Below are 24797 nucleotides of genomic sequence, written 5' to 3'. Positions count from 1 at the left end.
AACATAATTTGACATACACGCATATTAAATTGCCTTCCATTCTTAGGAAAAAAAAAAGGACAACAACATCATGCCTTTGGAGTATGTGGAACCATTGAATTTTTTCTCAGGGCAATTGCCAGAGAGTGGTCCCTTTTTACATTATAACTAAAAAAACCTCTGCTTGTATTTATTTTATAAGTTCAACTGCTCAGTAAGATTGTTTTGAATGAAGTCTCTGTGAGTCAATATGTGCTAAAAATGTTTACTCTAGAAGTCACAATGTAATCCTGACATTTAAGATCTCTGCTCTATCTAAAACGATCTGTACTTAGTTCTTAAACATGCTGCTTGAATTTTCAACTCCTTGCATTTGCTATTGTTTCCTTCTTAGAGTGAAGAGTAATGCTCTCTCCTCTGTTCTCTCTCAAAAGCATGGTACATATTAGGTTTAAACTGAAGTTCTATTTCCCTGCCCAAGTCTTCTCTGACTATACTGCTTTCATCCCTAAACTCCTGCAGCATTCACTTTTCCTAGCACCATTTTGATATGCCCAAATCTTATTATAATTTTTCCTTTACATACATGTTCTGAATCTTATTATTTTTATGAATTAGTTTCAAGGTTAGCATTTGTCTTCTACACCATTTGCATTCAAAGCTCTAGTATACTACCAATTACTTAATAGGCATTTATAAGCATCTCTTGTTGATAATGCTGAATTTAGAAAAATGATATTTTGATTTCTTTAAAATATAATCTTTAACATGTTTTGGTCTTATTTGTAAAAATATTTTACTAGTTTTATTTATTTAAAAGATGTTGGAATTGTTTTTTAAGAAATTTATTGTCCAGCACCACCACAAATTGACAATGGAATAATTCAAGGGGAACGTGAACATTATGGATATAGACAGTCTATAACGTATTTATGTAATAGAGGATTCACCATGATTGGAGAGCACTCTATTTATTGTACTGTGAATGACGATGAAGGAGAGTGGAGTGGCCCACCACCTGCATGTAGAGGTAATCACTTTGGATAGTTACATTTTTGCTTTATTCTTACCCTTAGCTCTATATGTGAGTTGCAGACATTCTATGAACCCCCTAAGAAAAAAATGTAAAATGTTTACGTAAACATATTTGTATTTTTCTGTGGGACACAGTATTTCTAAAGCTGCTCAGAAGGGTCTATGGCTTGTATACACACACACACATACACACACACACATACACACACACACATTATGATGTGTATATATAAAATAGGCCTCATATTTTTGGTGAATTTGCTTAAATTTGCTGTTTTATACCATGTTGCTTTCAGTAAGTTAATACAGGTACTTTGTTTATACAAAGAGGATATAAAGTGGTTTATTGGCGGGAGAATCTTAGATTGAAGTCTCTAGATAGTGACCATGCATGTTGCAACAACTGAGAAACTCTTGCCATCTGTTGACTTCCCTGAATTAACATTCAATTCTTTTCTGCCTCCAGAATTTCTGTTATTATCCATTCTCCTTCATCCTTCTAGACTTTTTTCTTTCAATGTCTTTTTATACCCAGAAGGTACTCTCAGAATCCTTAGAACTGCTCTTTAAATATATTTTAAAAGAAATATTTAGAAGATCAGTGAAGCTGAACTAAACATTGCCTAGTATCAATAGATGGCATTTGTTTAAGTAGTGGTGAATACCACCATGACTCAAGCATTTGAGTATTTACTTTTATAATTAAAATTGAAATTTTATTAGTGTGAATTTAAAAAATTCCTTATTAAAAATATTTTTATTAGAAGTATTATACGTAGACATAATGACATAATATTAAAGCCATGGAGATGAGTACAAAAGGGGAAGTGAAAGCCTCTTCTCTATCACTAGTCCTACTCTGAGAGGTAACCATTTTTACAAATTCTTTTGTTTTATTTTAGAATATAAATAAACATACAAATATTTTTTATTTATTATACCAATGGTGTGGGTATTCATTTATCTCACCAGTCCCCTATTGATGGCAATTTAGGTTTCTTGTTCTAGTTTGTTTTTTTAAATGAACTATTATTACAAATGATGCTATAATGAATATTCTTGTACATCTGTCACTGCACATGTATGCAAGTACATTTGTACAATAAATTCCATGCAGTATAATTATTTGTAACAAAGGTATGTGAATTACATTTTTCATACCCATTACTAACGTTGCTTTTTAAAAGACTGTACCAATTTAATCTCCCACTAATATTACATCATTGTAGTGTTTGCACCTTTAATGATAATGATTGTTAGGGAGATTTGACAATGTAAATGGTAAAAAATTTTATTATTTGAATTCATTTAGTTATGAAGTTTAGTGTGTGCTTTTTAAATTTGGCCATTTGATCCAGTTCATATTAATTTTTCCAAGTTTTATTAAATGATCAGTTATTTAGAGCTTAAAAACCATATGGAAGTACCCAAGTAGGTCATGGCAGGCTAATACTTCCATTAAAACAACTCTAAAATCTGAATAGATTACCAAAAATTTATATTTTTTAAGGCATAAGGTATAGCTGTGGAAATAACAAGGTCTGAATGAACTAAAATTCCTGGGGCGGGTGGTGAAGGCAACCCATTCTGCCATAAGCCATTTTTCCCTAGGGACATTTGCTGATTCTGAACCTGGACTAAGGATTCACCTTGACCCAGACAAAAGACCACTTCAAGGAAAGAGAAATCAGCAAAGCTTTAATGGTTATGGAGCGATAGGGTAATACACTGGAAATTGAGGCCCTCAAATGCAGAACCAGTTTTTCCTAAAGGCCATTTGCTAATTTTGGGGCTGCATGTGAGGCTGGGAAGCTTGACCCAGAGCTTCTAAAGTACAAAATGAAATCTTTCAGAACCTGATGGTATTTGGATGGCATATACCCACCAGAGGAACAGGCTTTTATCTAGCATACCACAGGTCTCCCCTTAGCACATCTGTGCTCATTTTGAAACTGTGTAGGGAAGAACATTAGATGGCTGGGAGAACTCTGAAAGACAGACCTAGATCTCCTGCCATCTTCCAAAGGTGAAACAACAAAAATCTGCCAGGCTTTGAATCAGAAGCCCAGAAGGGCCCCTCCCAAGGAACAGAGGCAAGAGCAGAAGTAGATGGAGTCTTACCGAAACTGAAACCCAGCTCAATTCCTAATAGGTTGAAGATATGATTACCTCAATGCAGTCTGCTTATCAGAAAGGCATATCGTATCATCTGGATGTTTTATATACAATGTTTGGCATACAACAAAAGACTGTTAGATATGGAAGGAAGCAAGAAAATATGACCAAATCAAGAGAAAACAAAACCAAATAAAGAATATCCAGATAATTGAGTTAGCAAATGAAGACCTTAAAATAACTGATGAACAAGTTTCAGATGATAGAAGAGAACTTCAACTGGAATCTGTAAAAATGGAGTAAAATGAATATTCTACAACTGGAAAATATCTGAAATTAAGAACACAATAAATAGGTTTAGCTATTCAGATAGAGTAGGAAACAGTATTAGGAACTGAAATACCAGTTAAAAATACCCAAACTGATGCACAAAGAGAAAAAGCAAAAACAAACAAAAACTTCAAAGAACCAGCAGTAAAACTGATCACTGCTCAGCAAAAAAATGATGCAGGCCAAAGGACAATAAGAAGAAATCTTTAAAATTACTTTAAAAACTTTAAAACTTCTTTAAAAAACAGCAAGAAAATTACTGTTCACCTAGAATTCTATACCCAACTAATACAACATTCAAAACCGAATGCAAAATAGAGATGTATTCAGACAAAAACCAAGAAAACTTTGCACTAGCAGACCAAACATGCACAGAATGAGAAACTAAAGGAAATTCTTCAAGTAGAATGAAAATAATCCCAGGTAAAACATGAAAATACAAGAGGAAATGAACACTAACAAGGATAATAAATGAATACTGAGTTTATAAACAGTGAATGTAATGTCCTGTGGGGTCTGAATTATACATAGAATACAAATGCACAATAACAATGCAAAAGGCAGAAAGAGGTAAATTCATGTGAAGGTTGCACAGTTCTAGCAGTACTGAAAAGGTGGTAAAAGTGATAGTTTGCATGACTGACTTATAGTCTGATATTGTGATCTCTAGGGTTGCTACAAATGAATGACAGAAGAATACATAAATCACAAGCTAATAAAAGAATAATAATGGATATTTAATCCAAAAGAGAACAAGAGAGAGAGAAGCAGAAAGGAACACAGAATAGATGGGAGAAATAGAAAACTAATACGGTCGTTGATATAGACCCAAGTATGTCAGTAATTACATTAAGTGCAATTTGACCAAGATTGTCAGACTTAAAAAAGATTTTTAAAAAACCTAGTTCTTTACTATTTACAAGAGACACAGTTTAATCAAAAGAACACAGAATAGTTAGAAGGATGGAAAAATATACCATGCAAACATTAACCCTTCAAAATAAGCTGACACAGTTATATTAATATCAATGTATATTTTAAGATGAAACAGTTCATAATGATAAGGAGGCCAACTCAACAGTAATATATCACAATCTGGAATCTATATGTACTTGATAAAATAGCTTCAATATCTAGGTAGCAAAAATGGACAGAAAAAATAGACAAATACACACTCATAGTTGGAAAATTCCACACCTATCTCAATAGCTAATAGGACAAACAACCAAAAATCAGTGAGACTAAAGAGCTGAGCAACAATTAAACATATATACATATGAGATATTAAACATATATATATATGAGATACATAGGACCGATGACAAGTATTTTTTTCCAACTGCACATGGGATATTTACCAAAATTGACCCTATGCTGGGCTCTAAACTACAATACATTGCAAAAGATTGAAGTTATTCAGAGCATACCTTCTAGCCACAGTGGAATTAAACTAGATGTCAGTAACAAAAAGATAATAACTAAAAAATTAACTTCTAGGAAATTTAAACTCTAAGGTAGTATATACATTCTCTGGATCAAAACAGAACTAACTTGATAGAACAAAGAATAATTTAGAATAATTTTTATATAGGAGGGTCCTAGAATGAAAAGTTCATAAAAAAAAACTTATCTTAATAATGATTATCATTGAGTGCCTACTAAATGCTGTGTTACTTGCTAGGCGTTTTACTCAATTTATCCCTTATAGCAGCCTGTGAGATAGGTTAGGAGGCAGAAAAAAAGACCGATACCGTCTGAGTTCCTAGGGCATCCCGTGTGTGATGGGGCTGGCAACAGTCATCCTGGATGATGTAATCTCTTGCTTCGGGGACAGACACTGTGAAATAGCTTACTCAATTATTTCTCTTAATCCTTACTCAATAATAATTACTCAATCTGTTCTGCTTTTATCCTCATTTCACAGATGAGGAAACTATAGCTTAGAAGGGTTAGGGACTTGCTAGAGGTCACTAGTACGTGGTGAAATCAGGCTTCGGCACTACCCAATGCTACCTCAACAGGAACTTTGTATAAGTGACCCAGTGGCAGATGGGCTCTGAAGACCCAAAAAGTTGCTCTGCTGTTAGATTTATGCCTCTCAGAATATGTTCTTACGAAAGTTTCACGTGACTTGTTATCTAGTCTGAAATCTAAAGAGGAACTAGTATATGGAAAGTTGGTAACCAGCACAAGAGAATTAAAAGGAGCTATTTTTACTCAGACTTAAGTATCACTTTAAACAAGAAGTGAAACAAAACAAGTTCTCAAGCTCATTAAGGTTAAGTGATAGAAAAGACTGTGATTGTCTCTGTTGGCTTAGTTGTTCTAGAACAACATCCTGTTTTTCTTTAGTATTAGCACAGAAGATAATTTGGGAGAGAAAATAGAGATGTGCCACAGAATAAGATCACTAGTGACTCTAACTTTATTTCACAAAAAGCAGCTTAAGCACCTCAGTATACTTTGGTATATGTCTTCTTTAGTCACCTGTAGGTATGATTTATATCAAAGCAAGAGTGACTTAGAACTTCAGCTCCTTGAGAAATACACAATAAGACTTGGTTTCCTGAAAGTCATACCTAGTTGTTTGTGGGAGAGAGAGATAGCCACAGAGCAAGCAATGACTAAGAATCTTAACATGGCCAGCAATATTCAGTTAACTTGTTTCTTAACCTTTCCTTTCACAGCAAACTCTCTAGTTTCCAAGGCCCCACCAACAGTTCAGAAACCTACCACAGTAAATGTTCGAACTACAGAAGTCTCACCAACTTCTCAGAAAACCACCACACCAAATGCTCAAGGTACAGAAACTCCATCAATTCTTCAAAAACACACCACAGAAAATGTTTCAGCTACAAGAACCCCACCAACTCCTCAGAAACCCACCACAGTAAATGTCCCAGCTACAATAGTCACACCAACACCTCAGAAACTCACCACAATAAATGTTCCAGCTACAGGAGTTTCATCAATACCTCAAAAATACACCACAGTAAATGTTGCAGCTGCAGGAGTCTCATCAACACCTCAAAGTCATACCACAGTAAATGTTTCAGCTACAGGAGTCCCATCAACACCTCAAAAAAACACCACTGTAAATGTTTCAGGTATAGAAGTTTCACCAACTCCTCAGAAACCCACCACAGTAAATGTTTCAGCCACCAAAGCCCCAGCAGCAACTCAGACATCTTTCATATCAAAAACCCTATCTACAAAGACCCCTCCTGCAGCTCAGAATCCCACAATGACAAATTCTTCTGCTACACAGGCCACACTAACAGCCCAAAGATTCACCACAGTAAAAGTTGCATTTACGCAGAGTCTTCTAGCAACACAAAAGTCCACCAATGTACATTCCCCAATGACTAATGGTCTCAAGAGTACACAAAGATTCCCTTCTGATCATATTACAGCAACACGGAGTACACCTGCTTCCAGGACAACGAAGCATTTTCATAAAACAACCCCAGATAAAGAAAGTGGAACCAGTTCAGGTCAGTTGACACTGTTCAGGTTTACTGAGTATGGATCTAATGTGCTATGGTGGAAATAGGAACTTGACCAAGATTGCAGGATTAAATGGTCTCTAATTTATTGTAGCCAGGGTTTTTTCATACTAATACTTTTTACTTTATTTGGAAGCAGACTTGGATTATACTAGGGCAAATCTTTAAAAAAAGAAACATTTACAATAATAGAGAAAAAGACTGTGGCCCCATAAAAAAAAATGCTAAATTAAAATTGGTAAAAAAAGAAATTCTGTTTTCTGTAGTAGTTTTAGGGAGTCAACGAATTCTTCAAGACCCCTTCAAAGAACCAAATATATACTGTCTTTAAGGTTGAGTCCTGGGTCTGGTTCATTGATAGAGACCCATCCCTCAAAGCTTGCTAAGGAATCTTTCCGGATTCCCTAGAGTTGCAGATTTGGTAAAGCATCTCAATAGTGTCGTCTAAGTAATTGAAAATACAGAGATCCTTTCAAATAATTCGTATTACTACAAGCTCTATAAACGATAGGTTCTCAGTAGCACCAAGTAATTGTGTTTTATCTGTATAGTTTTACCCATTATGACCCTATTTTCAAAATGATTTTATGTATTTCATAATTGTTACCTTGAAGCCTATTTTGCCAGCACCTGGATATTTTTAAGAATTTAAACATTATGGATGTTATTGTTAAAGTTCCTTAATACATTTCGCCAGCCCATTTTTCTCCCTCTAAGGCAATTACTGCCCTGAAACTGATGTGCTGACTTCCTGTCTGTTTTCATTCTTATATTCCATGTATGTTTCCAGAAGTAGTACATAATAATGTTTCATATTTTAAAAATAATTTACAGAAACTGTATATGTTTCATTGCCTTTTAGCACTCAGCATTGGTTTTGTGGCTTACATTGATTAATTTAGATTTACTTCACTAATTTTCATTCTTTATGAGGTTTTTTACTTCTTTACAATTTTATGATATCTCTTGGTCTAAAATTTCTAGGTTGAATACGTCCAGTTTTTAATAGGGCAAGGCAAAGAGAAATAAGCATCACTTATAAATTTGTTATAGAACTAACTTTATTGACATATTTTCTTCTGTAAAAAGTATAAGATAATTTAACTAATTTAAACTGAACCTAATGAGTCAATAATAATATCAATATTTGGGATCAAATTTTACTCTTAGGTACAATTAATTTACTCTTTCAGGACCCAATATAAAATGCCATATTTAACTCTTTTTAATTGAAAAAAAAAAAATGGTAGCCACCACTTACTGAGTATATACTGTAGGGATATGTTCCATTCACCTTCTATTTGATGCCACTCGTCTGTACCACAACCTTGCAAAGTATCTTTAGATTGATTTTATCGATGAGGAATTAGAGGCTTATAGATTAATTCATACAGTTCATATACAGTGCACAGTTGAATCCTGCACTTTTTCTGCTGAGTAATATTGCTTGTTCTAAATGACACTCTGAGTCAATGTGTTCACCTCACTTAGGAGAGCAGCTTATTTATTGTTTTATTTTTGCTTATCTGAAAGTAAATTTATTTCTGCAATGTCTCATCCGTAATCCTTGAAAAATATAAACAATAAGGTGATGTGGTAGTTTTGAGTTTTGATATAGTCTGTTGAAAGGGACTTAGTCTTCTTATAGTTTCTTGATAGTATGATTGGATCAGCAATTATTTGCTGTTTACGTTTTCAAACATGTTTCTAGCCCTCAAGTGTTATAATCCAATTTAAATGGTGTTTGTTTTGGTGGTCAATAATTCTTTATCATAATTTGTATTTATAGTGTTGATTCTGTTGAACAGATATAAACAGTAATGTTTACATTCTACTTGATTAAGTTAATAATGTGTAATTGTTTTTATAAATTTTTAATTATGGAAATTTGAGTTACTTTTGAGTTTTGTAGTGTAGTTTATTGATAGTATATGAAATTGCTAGCAAATCAATGACTTTAACAAATTTTTGTTTTTAATCCTTTTTTTTCCCTTCGTCTGTAGGTACTACCCATCTTCTATCTGGTAAGTTTGGCTCTCAGGCAGTTAAAAGAAATTGTTTTCACTGTGGGATATACAATCCGTATTCCTGGGAGATAATATTGTCTTCTTGTTTTTTAAAAAAATTATCCTACAATTTATTTTAAAACTTTTTAGTATGGAAAACTTTAAACATCACTCAAATAGGGAAAATAGTACAGTGAATATTCATATACTCTCTTGGATTCAGCAATTTTCCACTCATGGATACCCACGTTCCCCACACCCCCTAGATTATTTGGAAAATAATACCAGACATCGTATCATTTCCTTCATAAACATTTCACTAAGTAACCTTTATAAAAACATAACCACATAGCATACTAAAAAATCCAGTAATTCCTTAATATCAGCAAATATTTAGTCAGTATCCAAACTTCCCTGATTATCTTACAATTTTTTAATTGAAACATAGTGTTTTATGTATTTATGAGGTAAATGTGATATTTTGTTACATGCATGGACTGTGTGATTCTCAATTTGGTATTTGGGGTATTCATCACTTTGAGTATTATTTTTGTGTGTTGGAAACATTTTAAGTCCTTTCTTCTAGTGACTATTAAAAATATATCACACATTACTGCTAACTATGCTTACCCTACTCTGCTATTGAATATTAGAACATAAACCTTCTATCTAATTGTATGTTTATACCCATTGGCCAAAGTCTCTTCATCCTCCCTCCTACTCACACACTTTTCCCAGCCTCTGGTATCTAACATCCTATTCTCTGCCTCCATGAGAACTTTTTTAGGTCTCACATGTGAGTAAGACCATGTGATATTTGTCTTTTTTGCTTGGCTCATTTCATTTAATATAATGGCCTCTAGTTCCATTCATGTTGCTGCAAATGACATGATTTTATTCTTTTTATGGCTGAATGTATTTCATTCTATATATGCTAGATTTGTTTTTATTTATTTATTTATTTATTTTGAGACAGGGTCTCATCCTGTCACCCAGGCTGGTATGCGGTGGTGTATTCATAGCTCACTGCAGTCTCGAACTCCTGGGCTCAAGCGATCCTTCCACTTCAGCCTCCCAAGTAGCTGGTACTACAGGTGTGTGCCACGACACCTGGCTAAGTTTTTTAAATTTATTTTTTGTAGAGACAGGATTTCCCCATGTTGCCCAGGCCGGTTTCGAACTCCTGGCCGTAAGCGATTCTTCCGGCCTCCCAAAACATTGCGATTATAAGTGTGAGCCACTGCACCTGGCCCCACGTTTTCTTTATCCATTTGTACATTGATGGACACTTAAGATGATTCCATATCTTTGCTATTGTGAATAGTGCTTCAATAAATATGTGAATGCACATATCTTTTTGATACGTTGGTTTATTTTTCTTTGGATAAATACTCAGTAGTATAATTGCTAGATCATAAGATAGTTCTATTTTTTGTGTTTTCAGGAACCTCCATATTGTATTCCACAGTGGCTGTACAAATTTACATTCTCACCAACAGTATATAAGATTTCCTTTTCTTCACATCCTCACCAGCATCTGTTATTTTTTGTCTAAAAATGGTCATTCTAACTGAGGGTAAGAACTGACATCTCATTGTGGTCTTGATTTGCATTTCCATGATGATTACTGATGAGCAGTTTTTCATATACCTGCTGGCCATTTGTATGTTGTCTTTTGAGAAATGTCTGTTCATGTCTTTCGCCTACTTTTTAGTGTGATTATTTGTTTTTTGCTAGTAAGTTGAGTTCCTTGTATATTCTGGATATTAGTACCTTTACAGATGAATAGTTTATAGATATTTTCTTCCATTCAACAAGTTGTCTCTTCACTCTGTTGATTGTTTCCTTTGCTGTACACAAGCTTTTTAGTTTAATATAGTCCTATTTATCTATTTTTGTTTTTATTGTCTATGCTTTTGAGGTCTTAGCCATTAAACCTTTGCCTAATGTCCTTTAGAGTCTTCCTGATGTTTTTTTCTAGTAATTTTATAGTTGTGGATCTTATGTTTAAGTTTTTAATACATTTTGATTTGATTTTTGAACATGGTAAAGAGCAGAGGTCCAGTTTCATTCTTCTGCATTTGGATATCCAATTTTCCCAGCACTATTTATTGAAGAAGGTATCCTTTTCCCAACGTATGTTCTTGGCACCTTTGTAAAAAATCAGTTAGCTATAAATATGTGGATTTATTTCTGGGTTCTCTGTTCTGTTCCATTATTCTGTGTGCCTGTTTTTATACCAATACCATGCTGTTTTTGTTACTATAACCTTATATTTTGAAGTCAGCTGCCAGCTTTGTTTTTGCTTGGGTTTTGTTAGCTCTTTGGACTCTTTTTTTGGTTCCACAATCATTTTAGGACTTTTTTTTTTTTTTTCTATTTCTGTGAAAAATGGCATTGGTATCTTGATAGGGTTGTATTAAATCTTTAGATTGCTTTGGGTGGTATAGTCATTTTAACATTTCCTCTAGGTTTTCCAGTTTGTCAATGTATACTTGTTTATAATAGTCTCTGATATTTTGTATTTCTGTGGTATCAGTTGTAATGTCTCTTTTTTCATTTCTGATTTTATTTGGGGCTTCTCTCTTTTTTTTCTTGGTTAGTCCAGCAAGTAGTTTATCAGTGTTGTTTATCTTCTCAAAAAAACAGGTTTTCACTGTATTGTTTTTTAGTCTCTATTTTGTTTAGCTCTGGTCTGATTTTTCTTATTTCTTTCCTTCTGCTAATTTTGAGGTTGGTTTGTTCTTCCTTCTCTAGTTCCTTAAGATGCACTGTTAGATTGTTTATTTGAAATCTTTCTACTTTTTTGATGTAATCATTTGTTGCTGTAAACTTCCCTGTTAGCACTGCTTTTGCTGTGTCTGATAGGTTTTGCTACACTGTTTCCATTACTATTTTTTCAAGAAATTTTTTTTAATTTCATCCTTACTTTCTCCCTTGACCTAATGGTCATTCAGAAGCCTGTTGTTTAATTTCTGTTTATTTGTACGGTTTCCAAAGTTCCTGTTGTCATTTTCTAGTTTAATTCCATTATGGTTTGAGAAGATACTTGATACGATTTTGACTTTTTCAAATTTATTGAGACTTGTTTGGTATCCTAACATATGTTCTGTTCTGGAGATTGTTTCATGTGCCATTGAGAAAATTCTGTGGCTATTGGGTGAACTCTTCTGTTAGTGTCTGTTAGGTCCATTTGGTCTAATGTGCAATTTAAATCCAATGTTTCTTTGTTAATTATTTGTCCAGATAAGCTAATGCTGACAGTGGGATGTTGAAGTTCTTCACAATTATTTTATTGGAGTCTATCCCTTTAGATCGGTCGATATTTGCTTTATATGTTTGGGTGCTCCAGGATTGGGTGCATACATGTTTAGAACTGTTATATCCTCTTGTTGAATTGATCTCTTTGTCAATTATGTAATGACCTTCTTTGTCTGTTTTTACTGTTTTTTTTCCTAAAGTCTGTTTTATCTGATACAAGTACAACTACTCCTGTTTGTTTTTGGTTTGTGTTAGCATGGAGTATCTTTTTGCATCTCTTTACTTTCAGTCACAATGTGTTTTCACAGATGAGATGAATTTCTTGAAAGAAACATGTAGTTGGGTTGTGTTTTGCATCCATTCAACCAGTATACATCTTTTAAGAGGAAAATTTAATCTGTTTACATTCAGGGTTATTGATATGTGAGGGATTATTCCCATCATCTTATTAATTGATTTGTGGTTGTTTTGTTCCTTTTGTTCTCTCTTATTATTGTGATATAGAGTTTTTGTTTCATAACATTTTAGTCTTTTCTTTGTGTTTTTGCTCTATCAGTGGTTTTTAAAATTTCTGTGTGTCTTCATGATTGTAGATATCATTCTTTCTCTTCTGGGTATAGCACTCCCTTAAGCATTTCTTTTAAGCCATCTCATGGTGATGGATTCCATCAGCTTGCTTTTGTCTGGGAAAGACATTGTTGCTCCTTTATTTATGAAGGATAACTTTCCTAATCCTTGGCTGGTAGTCTTTTTCTTTCAGCTCTTTGAGTATATCATCCCGTTCTCTCCTGGCCTGTAAGGTTTCTGCTGAGAAATCCATTGTTAGTCTGATGGGGTTCCTTTATAGGTGACTAGATGCTTTTCCCTTGCTGTTTTTAGAACTCTTTGTCTTTGACTTTTGACAGTTTGACTATAATTTGCCATGGAGAAAACCATTTTTTTTTTTTCTTTTTTTTTTTCTTTTGAGACAGAGTCTCATTCTGTCACTCAGCCTGGAGTACAGTGGCGCAATCTCAGCTCACTGCAACCTCTGCCTCCCAAGTTCAAGCGATTCTCCCACCTCAGCCTCCCGAGTAGTAGCTGGGATTAGAGGTGTGTGTTACCATGCCTGGCTAATTTTTGTATTTTTAATAGAAACAGGGTTTCACCATGTTAGCCAGTCTGGTCTCGAATCCTGACCTCAGGTGATCCGTCTGCCTCAGCCTCCAAAGTGCTGGGATTACAGGCATGAGCCACCGTGCTGGGCCAGAGAAGGCCTTTTTAAATTGTATCTACTTGGTAATCTCTGAGCCTCCTGTGTCAGGATGTCTAAATTTCTTGTTAGACTTGAGAAATTTTCCTCTGTCGTTTTAGTGATAGATTTTCTAATCCTTTCATTTTCTCTTCCCCTTTGAGACTCCTAAAATTTGAATAGTTGGGCACTTTAGGGTATCCCATATGTCATGTAAACTTTGCACATTTTTAAAGTATTTTTTCCTTATTCTTATCTGACTGTGTTATTTCAAAAGACCTGTCTTCAAGTTCTGAGATTCTTTCTTCTGCTTGATCTAGCCTGTTATTGATGCTTTCAAGTATATTATGTATTTAATATTTCATCAAGTATATTATGTATTTCATCAGTCAATTCTTTATTTCCGGAAGTTGTTTGGTTCTTTTATATGTATATTTTTTGGTAAACGTCTCATTAATATCCTGAATTGTTTTTCTGATTTCTTTGTATTTTTTTTAAAACAAATTTTAAAATTTGTATCTCACCTCCCTGAGCTTTTTTAATATCACAGCTTTGAATTCTTTTCCCAGAATTTTGTAAATTTACTTTTGATTGGGATCTGTTGCTGGAGAATTATTGTGTTCCTTTGGTGGTATCGTATTTTCTTGGTTTTTCATGTTTCCTGCCTCCTGAAGTTGATATATGTGCATCTGATGTGATATATGTGGTTTCTAAGTTTTTGAATTTGCTTTTGTAGGGGAGGACTTTTCCTGAAGATGTATTTATGGTGTCAGTTAGGTGGGGCACTTTGGCTTTGATTCTGGGTGCATGCAGTAGTGTAGTTTCTGTATGACCTTCAGCTGTAAATAGTATCAGTGGTATCTGTCATTTCCTCAGTGCCTTAGGATACAGTTACTAGTGGAGATTTGCTAGGGAATAGGATGCCATGTGGGCCAGTCTTCAGACCCAAGTGTTGGCAGTGGTGGGCTGAGTTTGCCTGTCCTTGGGCCCAGGATGATATTGCTGGCACCAGTGTTAGCAAGCCCAATCAGGCCAGTTATTGGTGGGTCTCCAGGTGGGTTTCCAGGTGGCTCGCTTGGGTGCCAGAAATGATAGGTGACCTGGTTCTCAGGCTACTTGGCAGCAAGTGGGGGCATGGGTGATGGCAGTAGTAGTGGTGGGACAACCCTGTGGGACACAAGCAGTCTGTGCCGGTGTTGGCTGTGGCTGCGGTGATTGGGCGGGTCAGTTTCCAGGTCTGCAGGTGGCTTGCCAGCTGTGATGTTAGTGGCAGGTTGAGTGGGCCTGACTTCAGACCCCAGGATGAGTGCTCAGCTGCCAATGGTGGTGTACTGGCTGAGCATCCAGGCACCTAGATGGCAGGCTTGGGTACTGAGAGGGTGAGGCTGGGCCAGGGGGACTTGTCCTCAGGCCTCCCTGTGGTGCATGTGAGTGCTGGCTGTGGTAGGACAGGGTAGAGTATTCCTTGGCCACTGGTGGAATGCTTAGGTGAGGACAGTGTGGCTGTGTTGTGGACCAGCTACTTGGGAGAGCAGAATTGTTTTCAGTTGGGAGCAGCCACAGAGAGGTGGCTGGGGCACATGCAGTTTGCTCATGCCTCAGCCCAAAGCAGCCAGCAGCAGCCATAGCTTCATGCATTAGAATTTGTCCTCAAGGAACCAAAAAATGCCTGGCTGCTCCTCTATTGGGGGTGCCAGGTTGCTGCCAGTGGCTCCTGCTTTGGCTCAGGCAACAGTGGCCCCAAAGCAAGATGCAATCTGGGAGGGACTGGACTCTCAAAATAGTGTTGTGCTGTGGCTGCTTAGGACTCAGGGATTTGTAGTACTCAGTGTGAACTTACTCTCTGGAGTAATGCCATCACACTGTCTCCAGGCAGCTTCCTATGTTATAGCTAGGGTCTATGAGAATCAAGGGACTCCTGTAGGGAGTCCCATTTTACCCATTTTACCCATTGTGAGAGTCTTCAGAGGTAATGTGGTCTGCTGGGGTTCTCTCACTTACTCTTTTCCTGCATTAGGGAGTCTCTCCAGGCTCCCAGGCAATCTCAGCCAAACAGGCTGCCTTGCTTCTGTCTCCTTCCTTGCTTTGGTGCATCCTGTCACTTGTTTGTTAAATTCTAGTGTTCTGTCTTTGATGATCTCTTCAAAATGTGATTATGTAATCACTACTTAGGTTTCTCTCCATGGAAGAGGGGAGGACCAGAGGCATCTAGTCAGACATCTTGAAGCCACTCCCCATGATATTGTCTTAGGAAAACAATCAACATGTAGTGTTCATGGATACCAAAGGGAAAATGGGTAAACACATTTTTTTTCTTCCACCTTTTATTTTAGGTTTGGGAGGTACAGGTGAAGGTTTGTTACATGGGTAAATTGCGTGTCATTGGGGTTGAGTGTACATATAATTTCATCACCCAGGTAGTGAGCTTAGTGCCCAACAGGTAGTTTGGTGATTCTCACCCTCCTCCCACCTTCCATTCGCAAATAAGCCCCGGTGGCCGTTGTTCCCTTCTTTGCATCCATGTGTACTCAATGTTTAGTTCCCACTTATAGGTGAGAAGATGCAGTATTTGGTTTTCTGTTCCTGCATTAATTCTCTTAGGATAATGGTTTCCAGCTGCATCCATATTACTGCAAAGGATATGATTTCATTCTTTTCTGTGGTTGTGTAATATTCCATGGTGTATATATACCACGTTTTCTTTATCCAGTCCACCACTGATTTGCATCTAGGTTGATTCTATGTTATTGTGAAAAGTGCTGATGAACGTACGCATGAATGTGTCTTTATGGTAGAATGATTTATGTTGATTTGGGTATATATCCAATAATGAGATTGCTAGGTCACATGGTAATTCTGAGTTCTTTGAGAAATCTCCAAACTGCTTTCCACAGAGGCTGAAACTAATTTACATTCCCACCAGCAATGTATAAGTGTTCTCTTTTTTCCACAACCTTACCAACATTTGTTATTTTTTCAGTTTTTAATAATAGGCATTCTGTCTGCTATGAGATGGTATCTCATTGTGGTTTTGATTGCATTTCTCTAATGATTAGTGATGTTGAACATTTTTTTCATATGCTTGTTGGCCTTACATATGTCTTCTTTTGAGAAGTATCTGTTTATGTCCTTTGCCCATTTTTTAATGGGTTGGTTTGATTTTTGTTTATTTGTTTAAGTTCCTTAGAGATTTTGAATATTAGAACTTTGTTAGATGCATAGTTTGCAAATATTTTCTCCTTTTCTGTAGGTTTTCTGTTTTCTCTGTTGATGTATTTTTTTTTGCCATGCAGAAGCACTTTAGTTTAATTATGTCCCACTTGTCAATTTTTGTTTTTGTTGCAATTACTTTTGGAGACCTCATCATGAAATATTTACTAACACCTATATCAGAATAGTATTTCCTAGGTTTTCTCCTAGAGTTTTTATACTTTTACATTTTAGGTTTAAGTCTTTAATCCATATTGAGTTGATTTTTGTATATGGTGAAAGGTAGGGGTCCATTTTCAATCTTCAGCACATGGCCAGCCAGTTATAGCATTTATTGAATAGGGAATCCATTCCCCATTGCTTGTTATTGTCAACTTTGTCAAAGATCAGATGGTTGTAGGGGTGTGGCTTTATATCTGGGTTTTCTAACCTCTTCCTTTGGTCTATGTGTCTATTTTTATACCAGTACCATGCTCTTTTGGTTACTGTAGCCTTATAATATAGTTTGAAATCAGGTAGTGTGATGCTTCCAGCTTTGTTCTGTTTACTTAGGATTGCTTTGGCTATTTGGGTTCTTTTTTGATTCCATATGAATTTTAAAATATATATTTTTTAATTCTCTGAAAGATATCATTGGTAGTTTGACAGGAATAGCATTGGATCTATAAATTGCTTTGGGCAGTATGGCCCTTTTAAAAAATTTTTTATTATTTATTATTATTATTTTTTTGAGACAGAGTCTCATTCTGTCACTCAGGCTGGAGTGCAGTGGCGTGATCTTGGCTCACTGCAACCTCCGTCTCCTGGGTTCAAGTGATTCTCTTGTGTCAGCCTCCCAAGTAGCTACGATTACAGATGCACACCACCACACCCAGCTAATTTTTGTATTTTTAGTAGAAATGAGGTTTCACCATGTTGGCCAAGCTGATCTCAAACTCCTGACCTCAAGTGATCCACTTGCCTCAGCCTTGCAAAGTGCTGGGATTACAGGCATGAACCGCCCTGCCCAGCAGTATGGCCCTTTTAAAAATATTGTTTCTTCCTATGCATGAGCATGGAGTATTTTTCCATTTGTTTTTATTGTCTCTGTCTTCTTTGTTTTCTATTTCTTGTAGAGATCGTTCACCTCCCTGGTTAGCTGTATTCATAGGTATTTTATCCTTTTGTGGTGGTTGTGAATAGGATTGCATTCTTGATTGGCTGTCAGCTTGACATTATTGGTGTATAGAAATGCTTCTGATTTTTGTACCCCGAAGCTTTACTGATGTTGTTTAACAGTTCTAAAAGCTTTTGGGTAGAAACTCTGGGGTATTCTAGGTTTAGAATCATATCATCTGTGAAGAGAGATAGTTTACTTCCTATCTTCCTATATGGATGCCTTTTCTTTCCCTTGCCTGATTGCTATGTCTAGGATTTCCAGTACTATGTTGAATAGGAATGATAATAATGGACATCCTTGTCTTGTTCTGCTTTTCAAGGTGAATGCTTCCAGCTTTTGCTCATTCAGTATGATGTTGGCTATGGGTTTTTCATAGATGGCTCTTACTATTTTGTGGTATGTTCCTTTGATGCCTAGTTGGTTGATGACTTTTAACATGAAGGGATGTTGAATTTTGTCAAAAGCGTTTTTGGCAACAGTTGAGATGATCACGTGGTTTTTTTGTTTGTAGTTCTGTTTATGTGATGAATCACATTTATTGATTTGCATGTGTTGAGCCAACCTTGCATCCCAGGAATAAAGCCTACTTGATTGTGGTACGTTAGGTATTTGATGTGCTGCTGGATTCTTTTTTCCTAGTATTTTGTTGAGAATTTTTGTATTTACTTTCATCAGGGATGTTGGCCTGAAGTTTTCTTTTTTTGTCATGTCTCTTTGCCAGATTTTAGTATCAGAGTGATGCTGGCCTTATAAAATGAGGAGTCCCTCTTCCTTGATTTTTGGCATAGTTTCAGTATGATTGGTACTGGCTCTTGTTTGTATGTCTGGTGGAATTTGGCTGTGAATCCATCTGGTACAGGGGTCTTTCTGGTTGGTAGGTTTTTTAAATTACTGATTCAATTTAAGAACTTGTTATTGGTCTGTTCAGGTATTTAATTTCTTCCTGGTTCAATCTTAAGAGGTTGTATTTTTCCAAGAATTTATGATTTCTTTTACATTTTCTAGTTTGTGTGCATAGAGGTGTTCAAAATAGTCTCTGAGGGTGTTTTGTATTTCTGTAGGATTGGCGGTAATATCCCCTTTGTCATTTGAGATTGTGTTTATTTGGATTTTCTCTCTCTTTATTAGTCTAGCTAGTTGTCTATCAATCTTATTTATTCTTTCAGAAAACCAGCTTTTGGTTTTGTTGATCTCTTGTATTCATTTTTGCATCTCAGTTTTATTCAGTTCAGCTCTGATTTTGGTTATTTTTTTTTCTTCTGCTAGCTTTTGGGTTGGTTTCCTCTTGTTGTTTCTAGATCCTCTAGAGGTGATGTTACTTTGTTAATTTGAGATTTTTCTAACATTTTGATGTAGGTGTTTAACGCTACAAACTTTCCTCTTAACATTGTTCTGACTGTGTCCCAGAGACTCTGGGATGTTGTATCTTTGTTTTCAATAGTTTCAAAGAATTTCTTGATTTCTGCCTTAATTTTCAGAATACCAAAAGTCATTCAGGAGTAGGTTGTTTAATTTCCATGTAATTGTATAGTTTTAAGAGATCTTCTTGGTATTGATTTATATTTTTATCATGCTGTGGCCTAAGAGTATAGTTAGTATGATTTTGGTTTTTTAATTTGTTTAAAATTGCTTTATGGCTGAGCATGTGGTCAATCTTAGAGTATGTGCTATATGCAGATGAGAAGAATGTATATCCTGTTGTTGTTGAGTGCAATGTTTTGTAGATGTCTGTTAAGTCCATTTGGTCAAATGTCAAGTTTAGGTCATGAATATCTTTGTTAGTTTTTTGCCTTGATTATGTGTCTAATATTGTCAGCGGGGTGTTGAAGTCTCCCACTATATTGTGTGGTTATTTCCATCTCTTTATCGGTCTTTAAGAACTTATTTATGAATCTGGATGATCCAGTGTTGGATCTGAAAAGAGTAATAAAAACATTATCATTACTACCATTATTATTTATTGTGGTTATTTTATATTTTGAATGAACTTCTAAGCTAAAAGATTTATCTTGAAAGAGTCCAACTGTTGGAATTCACTTTGTTTTAAATAGAAATAAAAGTGTTTCAAATGAAAGTCTGATGATTTAATGATCCCAAAAGTGATGAGTTTAACACATGAGTTTTTCTCACCTGCTTAATGGCACTCAATGAAGGTTTGAAATCCTTTTTTTTTTTTCCTGAAATTCTTTAAGTATTATACCCTTTGATTTTCTAGAAAACTTTCCTTAGTGTTAGTTGGAATTCCAGCTTCTGTTAAAAAATGAAGAGGAAGTCCTTCCTTCTTAAATTGGACATATGGCAACATTTGTGTGTGTGTGATTTCATATTTGTAGGACATAAACCTGAAAATTATATTCATTAAATGTATTCCGTGAATGAGGTTACTCTTCTTTAAAGATAAATTAACTCTACTGCAAGAAAATTGTTTCATCGATTACACTGCAGTGTAAGTAAAATGATACAGATGATCTTTGAATTTTGAAGTATTTGATTTTTTTTTCCTGTTCTGCTAAGGAAGAAAGACTGACTAATGTTACAGAACTTTCCAATTTGCCTTGTAAATGAAGCGTGTGTTGTGAATTTTAAATCTATTCTTCCATTGGCTCTGTATAAGTGTTTCCCAATTTTTTAGTGTGTTGGAGGGGCGTTAATTCTTGCTCTCTTCTCACCAAAGACCTTTTTAGACATTTTTTTCTTGATCATCGTCCACTCACATATACTGTAAATCAGTTTATGTATCACATTTATATCTGCACTCTATACTTAAAAAAGGAATTTTTTTTTTTGACTTTCATCAGGTATCACCCCCATTGAGAATGCTTGTTTTCTGTTGGTTTTGTTTTTATTTTTTTAAAAGACAAAATCATATAGAAGAAATAACTTAACCTCTGGAGTCAAACCAGTCGGACGTTGGCTTGAATCCTATTTTTTTCACTTAGTAATTATTCAACCCAACTGATTAACTTAATCTCTCTGAGGCTCAATTTTCTCATTTAAGAGATAGAGATTGTGATTCCTATGTGAAGTATTTGAAGCTTAATGTGATTAGTGGATATGAAAACTCCAAGCACAATCCTAAAAGTTGAATAAATACTAGCTTAAGGAAGTCACTGCATGCAATCACTATTATTTTCCTAAGCTGGATTTCTGATAATTTTATCACTCCCTCTGGCCACACCAAAGAGTAAAACAGTCTTTTATTCAGGTAATATTTACATGTTTTCTCTGTGGCAAGTACTGTACTGATATTTTTTAAATGTATTATTTCATATTCTTCTCACAACAATCTTGTAGTGTAGCATTTATACCCCATTTTCAGCTAAGAGAACTGTGGTTTTGCAAGATTTGTAACTTGCCCTCCACAGAGCTAGTAGGCAGTAAATAGAGGCAGATGACTAGTTTCTCTATTACCAGGTTTGTTTGTTTGTTTGTTTGTTTATTTTGAGGGGAGACAGGGTCTCACTCTGTCACCCAGGCTGGCGTGCAGTGGTGCAATCTCAGCTCACTGCAACCTCTGTTTCTTAGGCTCAGATGATCTTCCCAGGTACTTTAAAAGATGGAAAGATGCTCATCCTAGTGACAGACCAAGAGACTATACAACCCAAATTGGACAGTTAAGGTGCCCTGATTCCCTACAGTATTGCTTTATTCCCCTCTGTTGCCAAAGTCCTATACTGAGACATTCATAAGTCCTTCATGGAGACTAACAGATCAATTTAAAAAATAATAAATAAGAAGTCAGGAAATACTCAATGAAATATAGAAAATATTTTTTCTGTATCCCCTAACAATTGTGTACTTATTTATCCTTTAAACTTGAATATGGCATGTATTACAGACTAGCCCAAATCTAAATGTACTTTCAAGAGTCTTGACGCTTAAGTAGGTATTTGAAATGAATAAGATGTGGTTACAGGGGTCTTTATGTCTTATTACATGCCCCTATACATGACAAACTCAAGTCCCATTATAAAGTAACATCAGTTATCTGTCTGTTATTCAGGTTTAAGTCAGATAATATAATCATATACTCTTTCTGTGATATGTTTAGCCTGGAAAAGGAAGTATGTGAATTTCCCTTATTAAAAAAATTGAAGAAATACAGAGGTACAGAAAATCCAGCGATGATGGCAAAACATTTAAAGGGTCCTGTGGATGTCTCTCTGAGGAAGCAGAATTTAAACTGCATTTACAAAATGGAAAATTTAAGGGTTACTCAAGCATACTGTTTTTCAGATCATCTACGAAAATCTCTTCCCAGGGTGACTTCACTTGTCCATAGACCCTGTATTCTGTTACGTTACATATGATATAAGCAAGAACAAAACCTTTCCACAACTTTGCTTTTTCATAGCACATGGATTGCATTTCCACTTTGTTAGCTCTGCAAGTTAGACCTTTTGAAGTGTCCCACATTTCTTCAAAAAAGATGATGTGCATCCTCTAGGTAACTGCAGTTCTTGTAGGTAGGTAGGTGAAATTCTAACTTGAGTTCTTTGGCAGTGAAGATGATACCCTATATATTAATGTAGTATCTGTCTAATGTAAATTTTGTTTGATGAATATCAAGTATTTTATGGAAAATGTTTCAAAGAGTTAAAATTAGGGCCTGAATCTGGGGCTAGAAGTAAGTTTTTCTCCGGCAATAAACTGTTTGATTTATTCTTTCTTGGCCTGTTTTCTTATCTGGAAACAAGATATTCAGTGCAATTTAATACATATTTGTTAAACACTTTCTACTGTTCTACTGTTTGCCATGCACTGTGTTAATAAGGAGAGGTGATCAAATGAGATAATAGGTGGCAAACTGCTTTGCAATGTTTTCAACACTACAGAGATACAGTTCTACATGATGAAGAACCTTACTAAGATACTCCTTTTGTGGAGGAGAAAACCTTTTTCTAACATCATGTTATTTTCCTACCTAAGAGCTCTTCAGTTTAATCTTAGGAACATTGGAATCATAATTATTATTTCATTCATTATTTCATACTTTCATTTATCCCAAGTTGCATAAATCTTAATGTTGTTTCACCTTTGGTTTTCTGTAGATACCAAATGAATTTTGAGATCATAAACAGTTACCTTTGAGCCTGAAAGTTTGTTTCTAATTTGGGAGATCATATGCTCTTATTAATTTACTGAGAAGATACGTAGAATTTTGTTTTTCATACTTCTGTGTTTTGGCCTGGTTTTCTGTTAAACTATCAGCTTCTATACTTTCTTCTAGAACTATGTATATGTGTTGATCATTGTTCTGGGAATAGCCTTTTCCTTCTGTCATCTGGATGTTCTAGATCACCCTGAATCTTCTATCTTGATTTAGCATTCAAATAAAAAATAAGATATTGAAAATGATGGAATTAGTGGGAACTGGTGACAGGAAGGGGGAAACCCAAAATTTTTTAGAAGCTGTGATTTATTTCGTGGATAGTCTTTCTAAGTTAATGATACAATCCTAGGGGATCAGTTAAATAAACTTATAAAGTGAAATACTGTAAAAACTTACCTATGGTAGAAATAGCTATTTTTTAAATCACAATTTCCATCTGGCAGTGCAATTGTACAGTGTCTCTATTTTGCTGATTTGGAGCCAAACACACTCATTAGCCACGTTAGATTCAGTTACTATTCTAGTGTCATCTATCATTTCCTTTGTAGTACAGACCAACAGAGTTGAGTCCAAGGACACTGGACAGGGTTGATGGTGGTGGGGGTAGGGGGGTGTTGGTGAGGAAAGGGAGAACAAGGATGGTGAGAGGAAAGGGCAAATGGGTACATTTGAGAAGAAAGATTGTGTAAGCTATGAAAATGATTTGATACTGACCAACTTATTTGACCAATTATTTGCTGCTATTCAGCTCAAAATAGTGCTTTGAATCTTAAAAGTGAATATAAATTTTTGAAATGAAATTTAATCTACAATAGGCTGAACACTAAAAAGCATATTCTGTAGGCAAAGTAAATATAGTTTGCCCTCCAATCTCAGATGATAATAGTACAAGCATATTTCCTGTGATGGAAAAATGTCTACATATCTGTTATATCTACTATAAACTAGGTAAATGTCCTTCCCGTTAACCACGTATGTTAATGTTCCTTCTTTCTGAGACTCAGTTTACTCGTCTAAAAAATGAAAGTGAGCTCTAAGATACTTTCCAGCTCTAAAATAACATAATTCTGTCACCATATTTGAATGCTCAACGATCAAAACATTTAAAATTGAGCATGATTGGGTTGAAACACTTTAGAAGCCTCTCAAGCCTGTCAAAAAATTTTATTTGAGCATTGTGATACTCTAAATACATTTCTTCCTTTTTCTTTCAAAGAAAACAGGACAAATAAAACACGCATTTGTCAAAAACTTATGACATAAGGAAGCCATATACAAAATGCAATTAATATCTCCTGTTTTTTAACTCACTTCATAACCAGTATGTTTGTCATTGTGAAACTATAATGTAATTTTACTTGCTCATGTTTCTATTAACTGTGTTACCATATCTTTTCCCCTTCAAGGATTTCTTGCTGGTACTATATTAACTGGTACCCTAATTCTAGTCATTGGAATATGGAAAATCAGGGTGAGCAGAAATTCTGATGATTTTTAAAAATTTATTCCTAGTTTATTTCCAGTAAAATTTGGTACTGTATCAGTATGACTCTCTTAGCTTTATTTAAATTTTGGCATGTCTCCGTATTCATTTTTGTCTGTAATTACTATCCTGGATTAACAGACTTCATGTCTGTTTTTCCTCAATATATTCAAAGGCACATTTCAAAGCAAAGTGACTTGAAGTCTCATTTTGTGATCTATCGATCCACTGATTTTTTTTTCCACTCAGTATAATTTATGGTAATATCTAAGTGTTGCACAGAAGCAAAGAAGTCTAGGAAAAATCAACCTCTAACATACTGTGAGATTGCCTGTGATGAGGGCTTTTTCTCAGTTATATTAATAGATG

The 24797-nt window shown here is 35.2% G+C and overlaps 1 protein-coding gene and 1 long non-coding RNA gene across 19 annotated transcripts in view; one reads left to right on the top strand and one right to left on the bottom strand.

Moving 5' to 3' along the window:
• LOC103878160 overlaps positions 1-24797 on the bottom strand; it is an 87582-nt gene that overhangs the window by 2582 nt on the left and 60203 nt on the right. The gene's annotated exons all lie outside the window — the stretch shown is intronic.
• CD55 (CD55 molecule (Cromer blood group)) overlaps positions 1-24797 on the top strand; it is a 37942-nt gene that overhangs the window by 8729 nt on the left and 4416 nt on the right. For 2 of the 17 annotated variants that reach the window (XM_009188361.2, XM_021932431.2), the window contains exons 6-10: positions 821-1009; positions 6147-6260; positions 6873-6953; positions 8969-8989; positions 24352-24416. In XM_009188361.2, coding sequence (XP_009186625.1) covers positions 821-1009; positions 6147-6260; positions 6873-6953; positions 8969-8989; positions 24352-24416 — 470 coding nt within the window. The other 15 variants (XM_021932517.1, XM_021932534.2, XR_002519435.1 and 12 more) reach the window with 14 other exon arrangements.

This window comes from Papio anubis, chromosome 1, assembly GCF_008728515.1.
Source record: "Papio anubis isolate 15944 chromosome 1, Panubis1.0, whole genome shotgun sequence".
NCBI lineage: Eukaryota > Metazoa > Chordata > Mammalia > Primates > Cercopithecidae > Papio > Papio anubis.
This window is presented reverse-complemented; position numbering and strand designations above follow the sequence as displayed.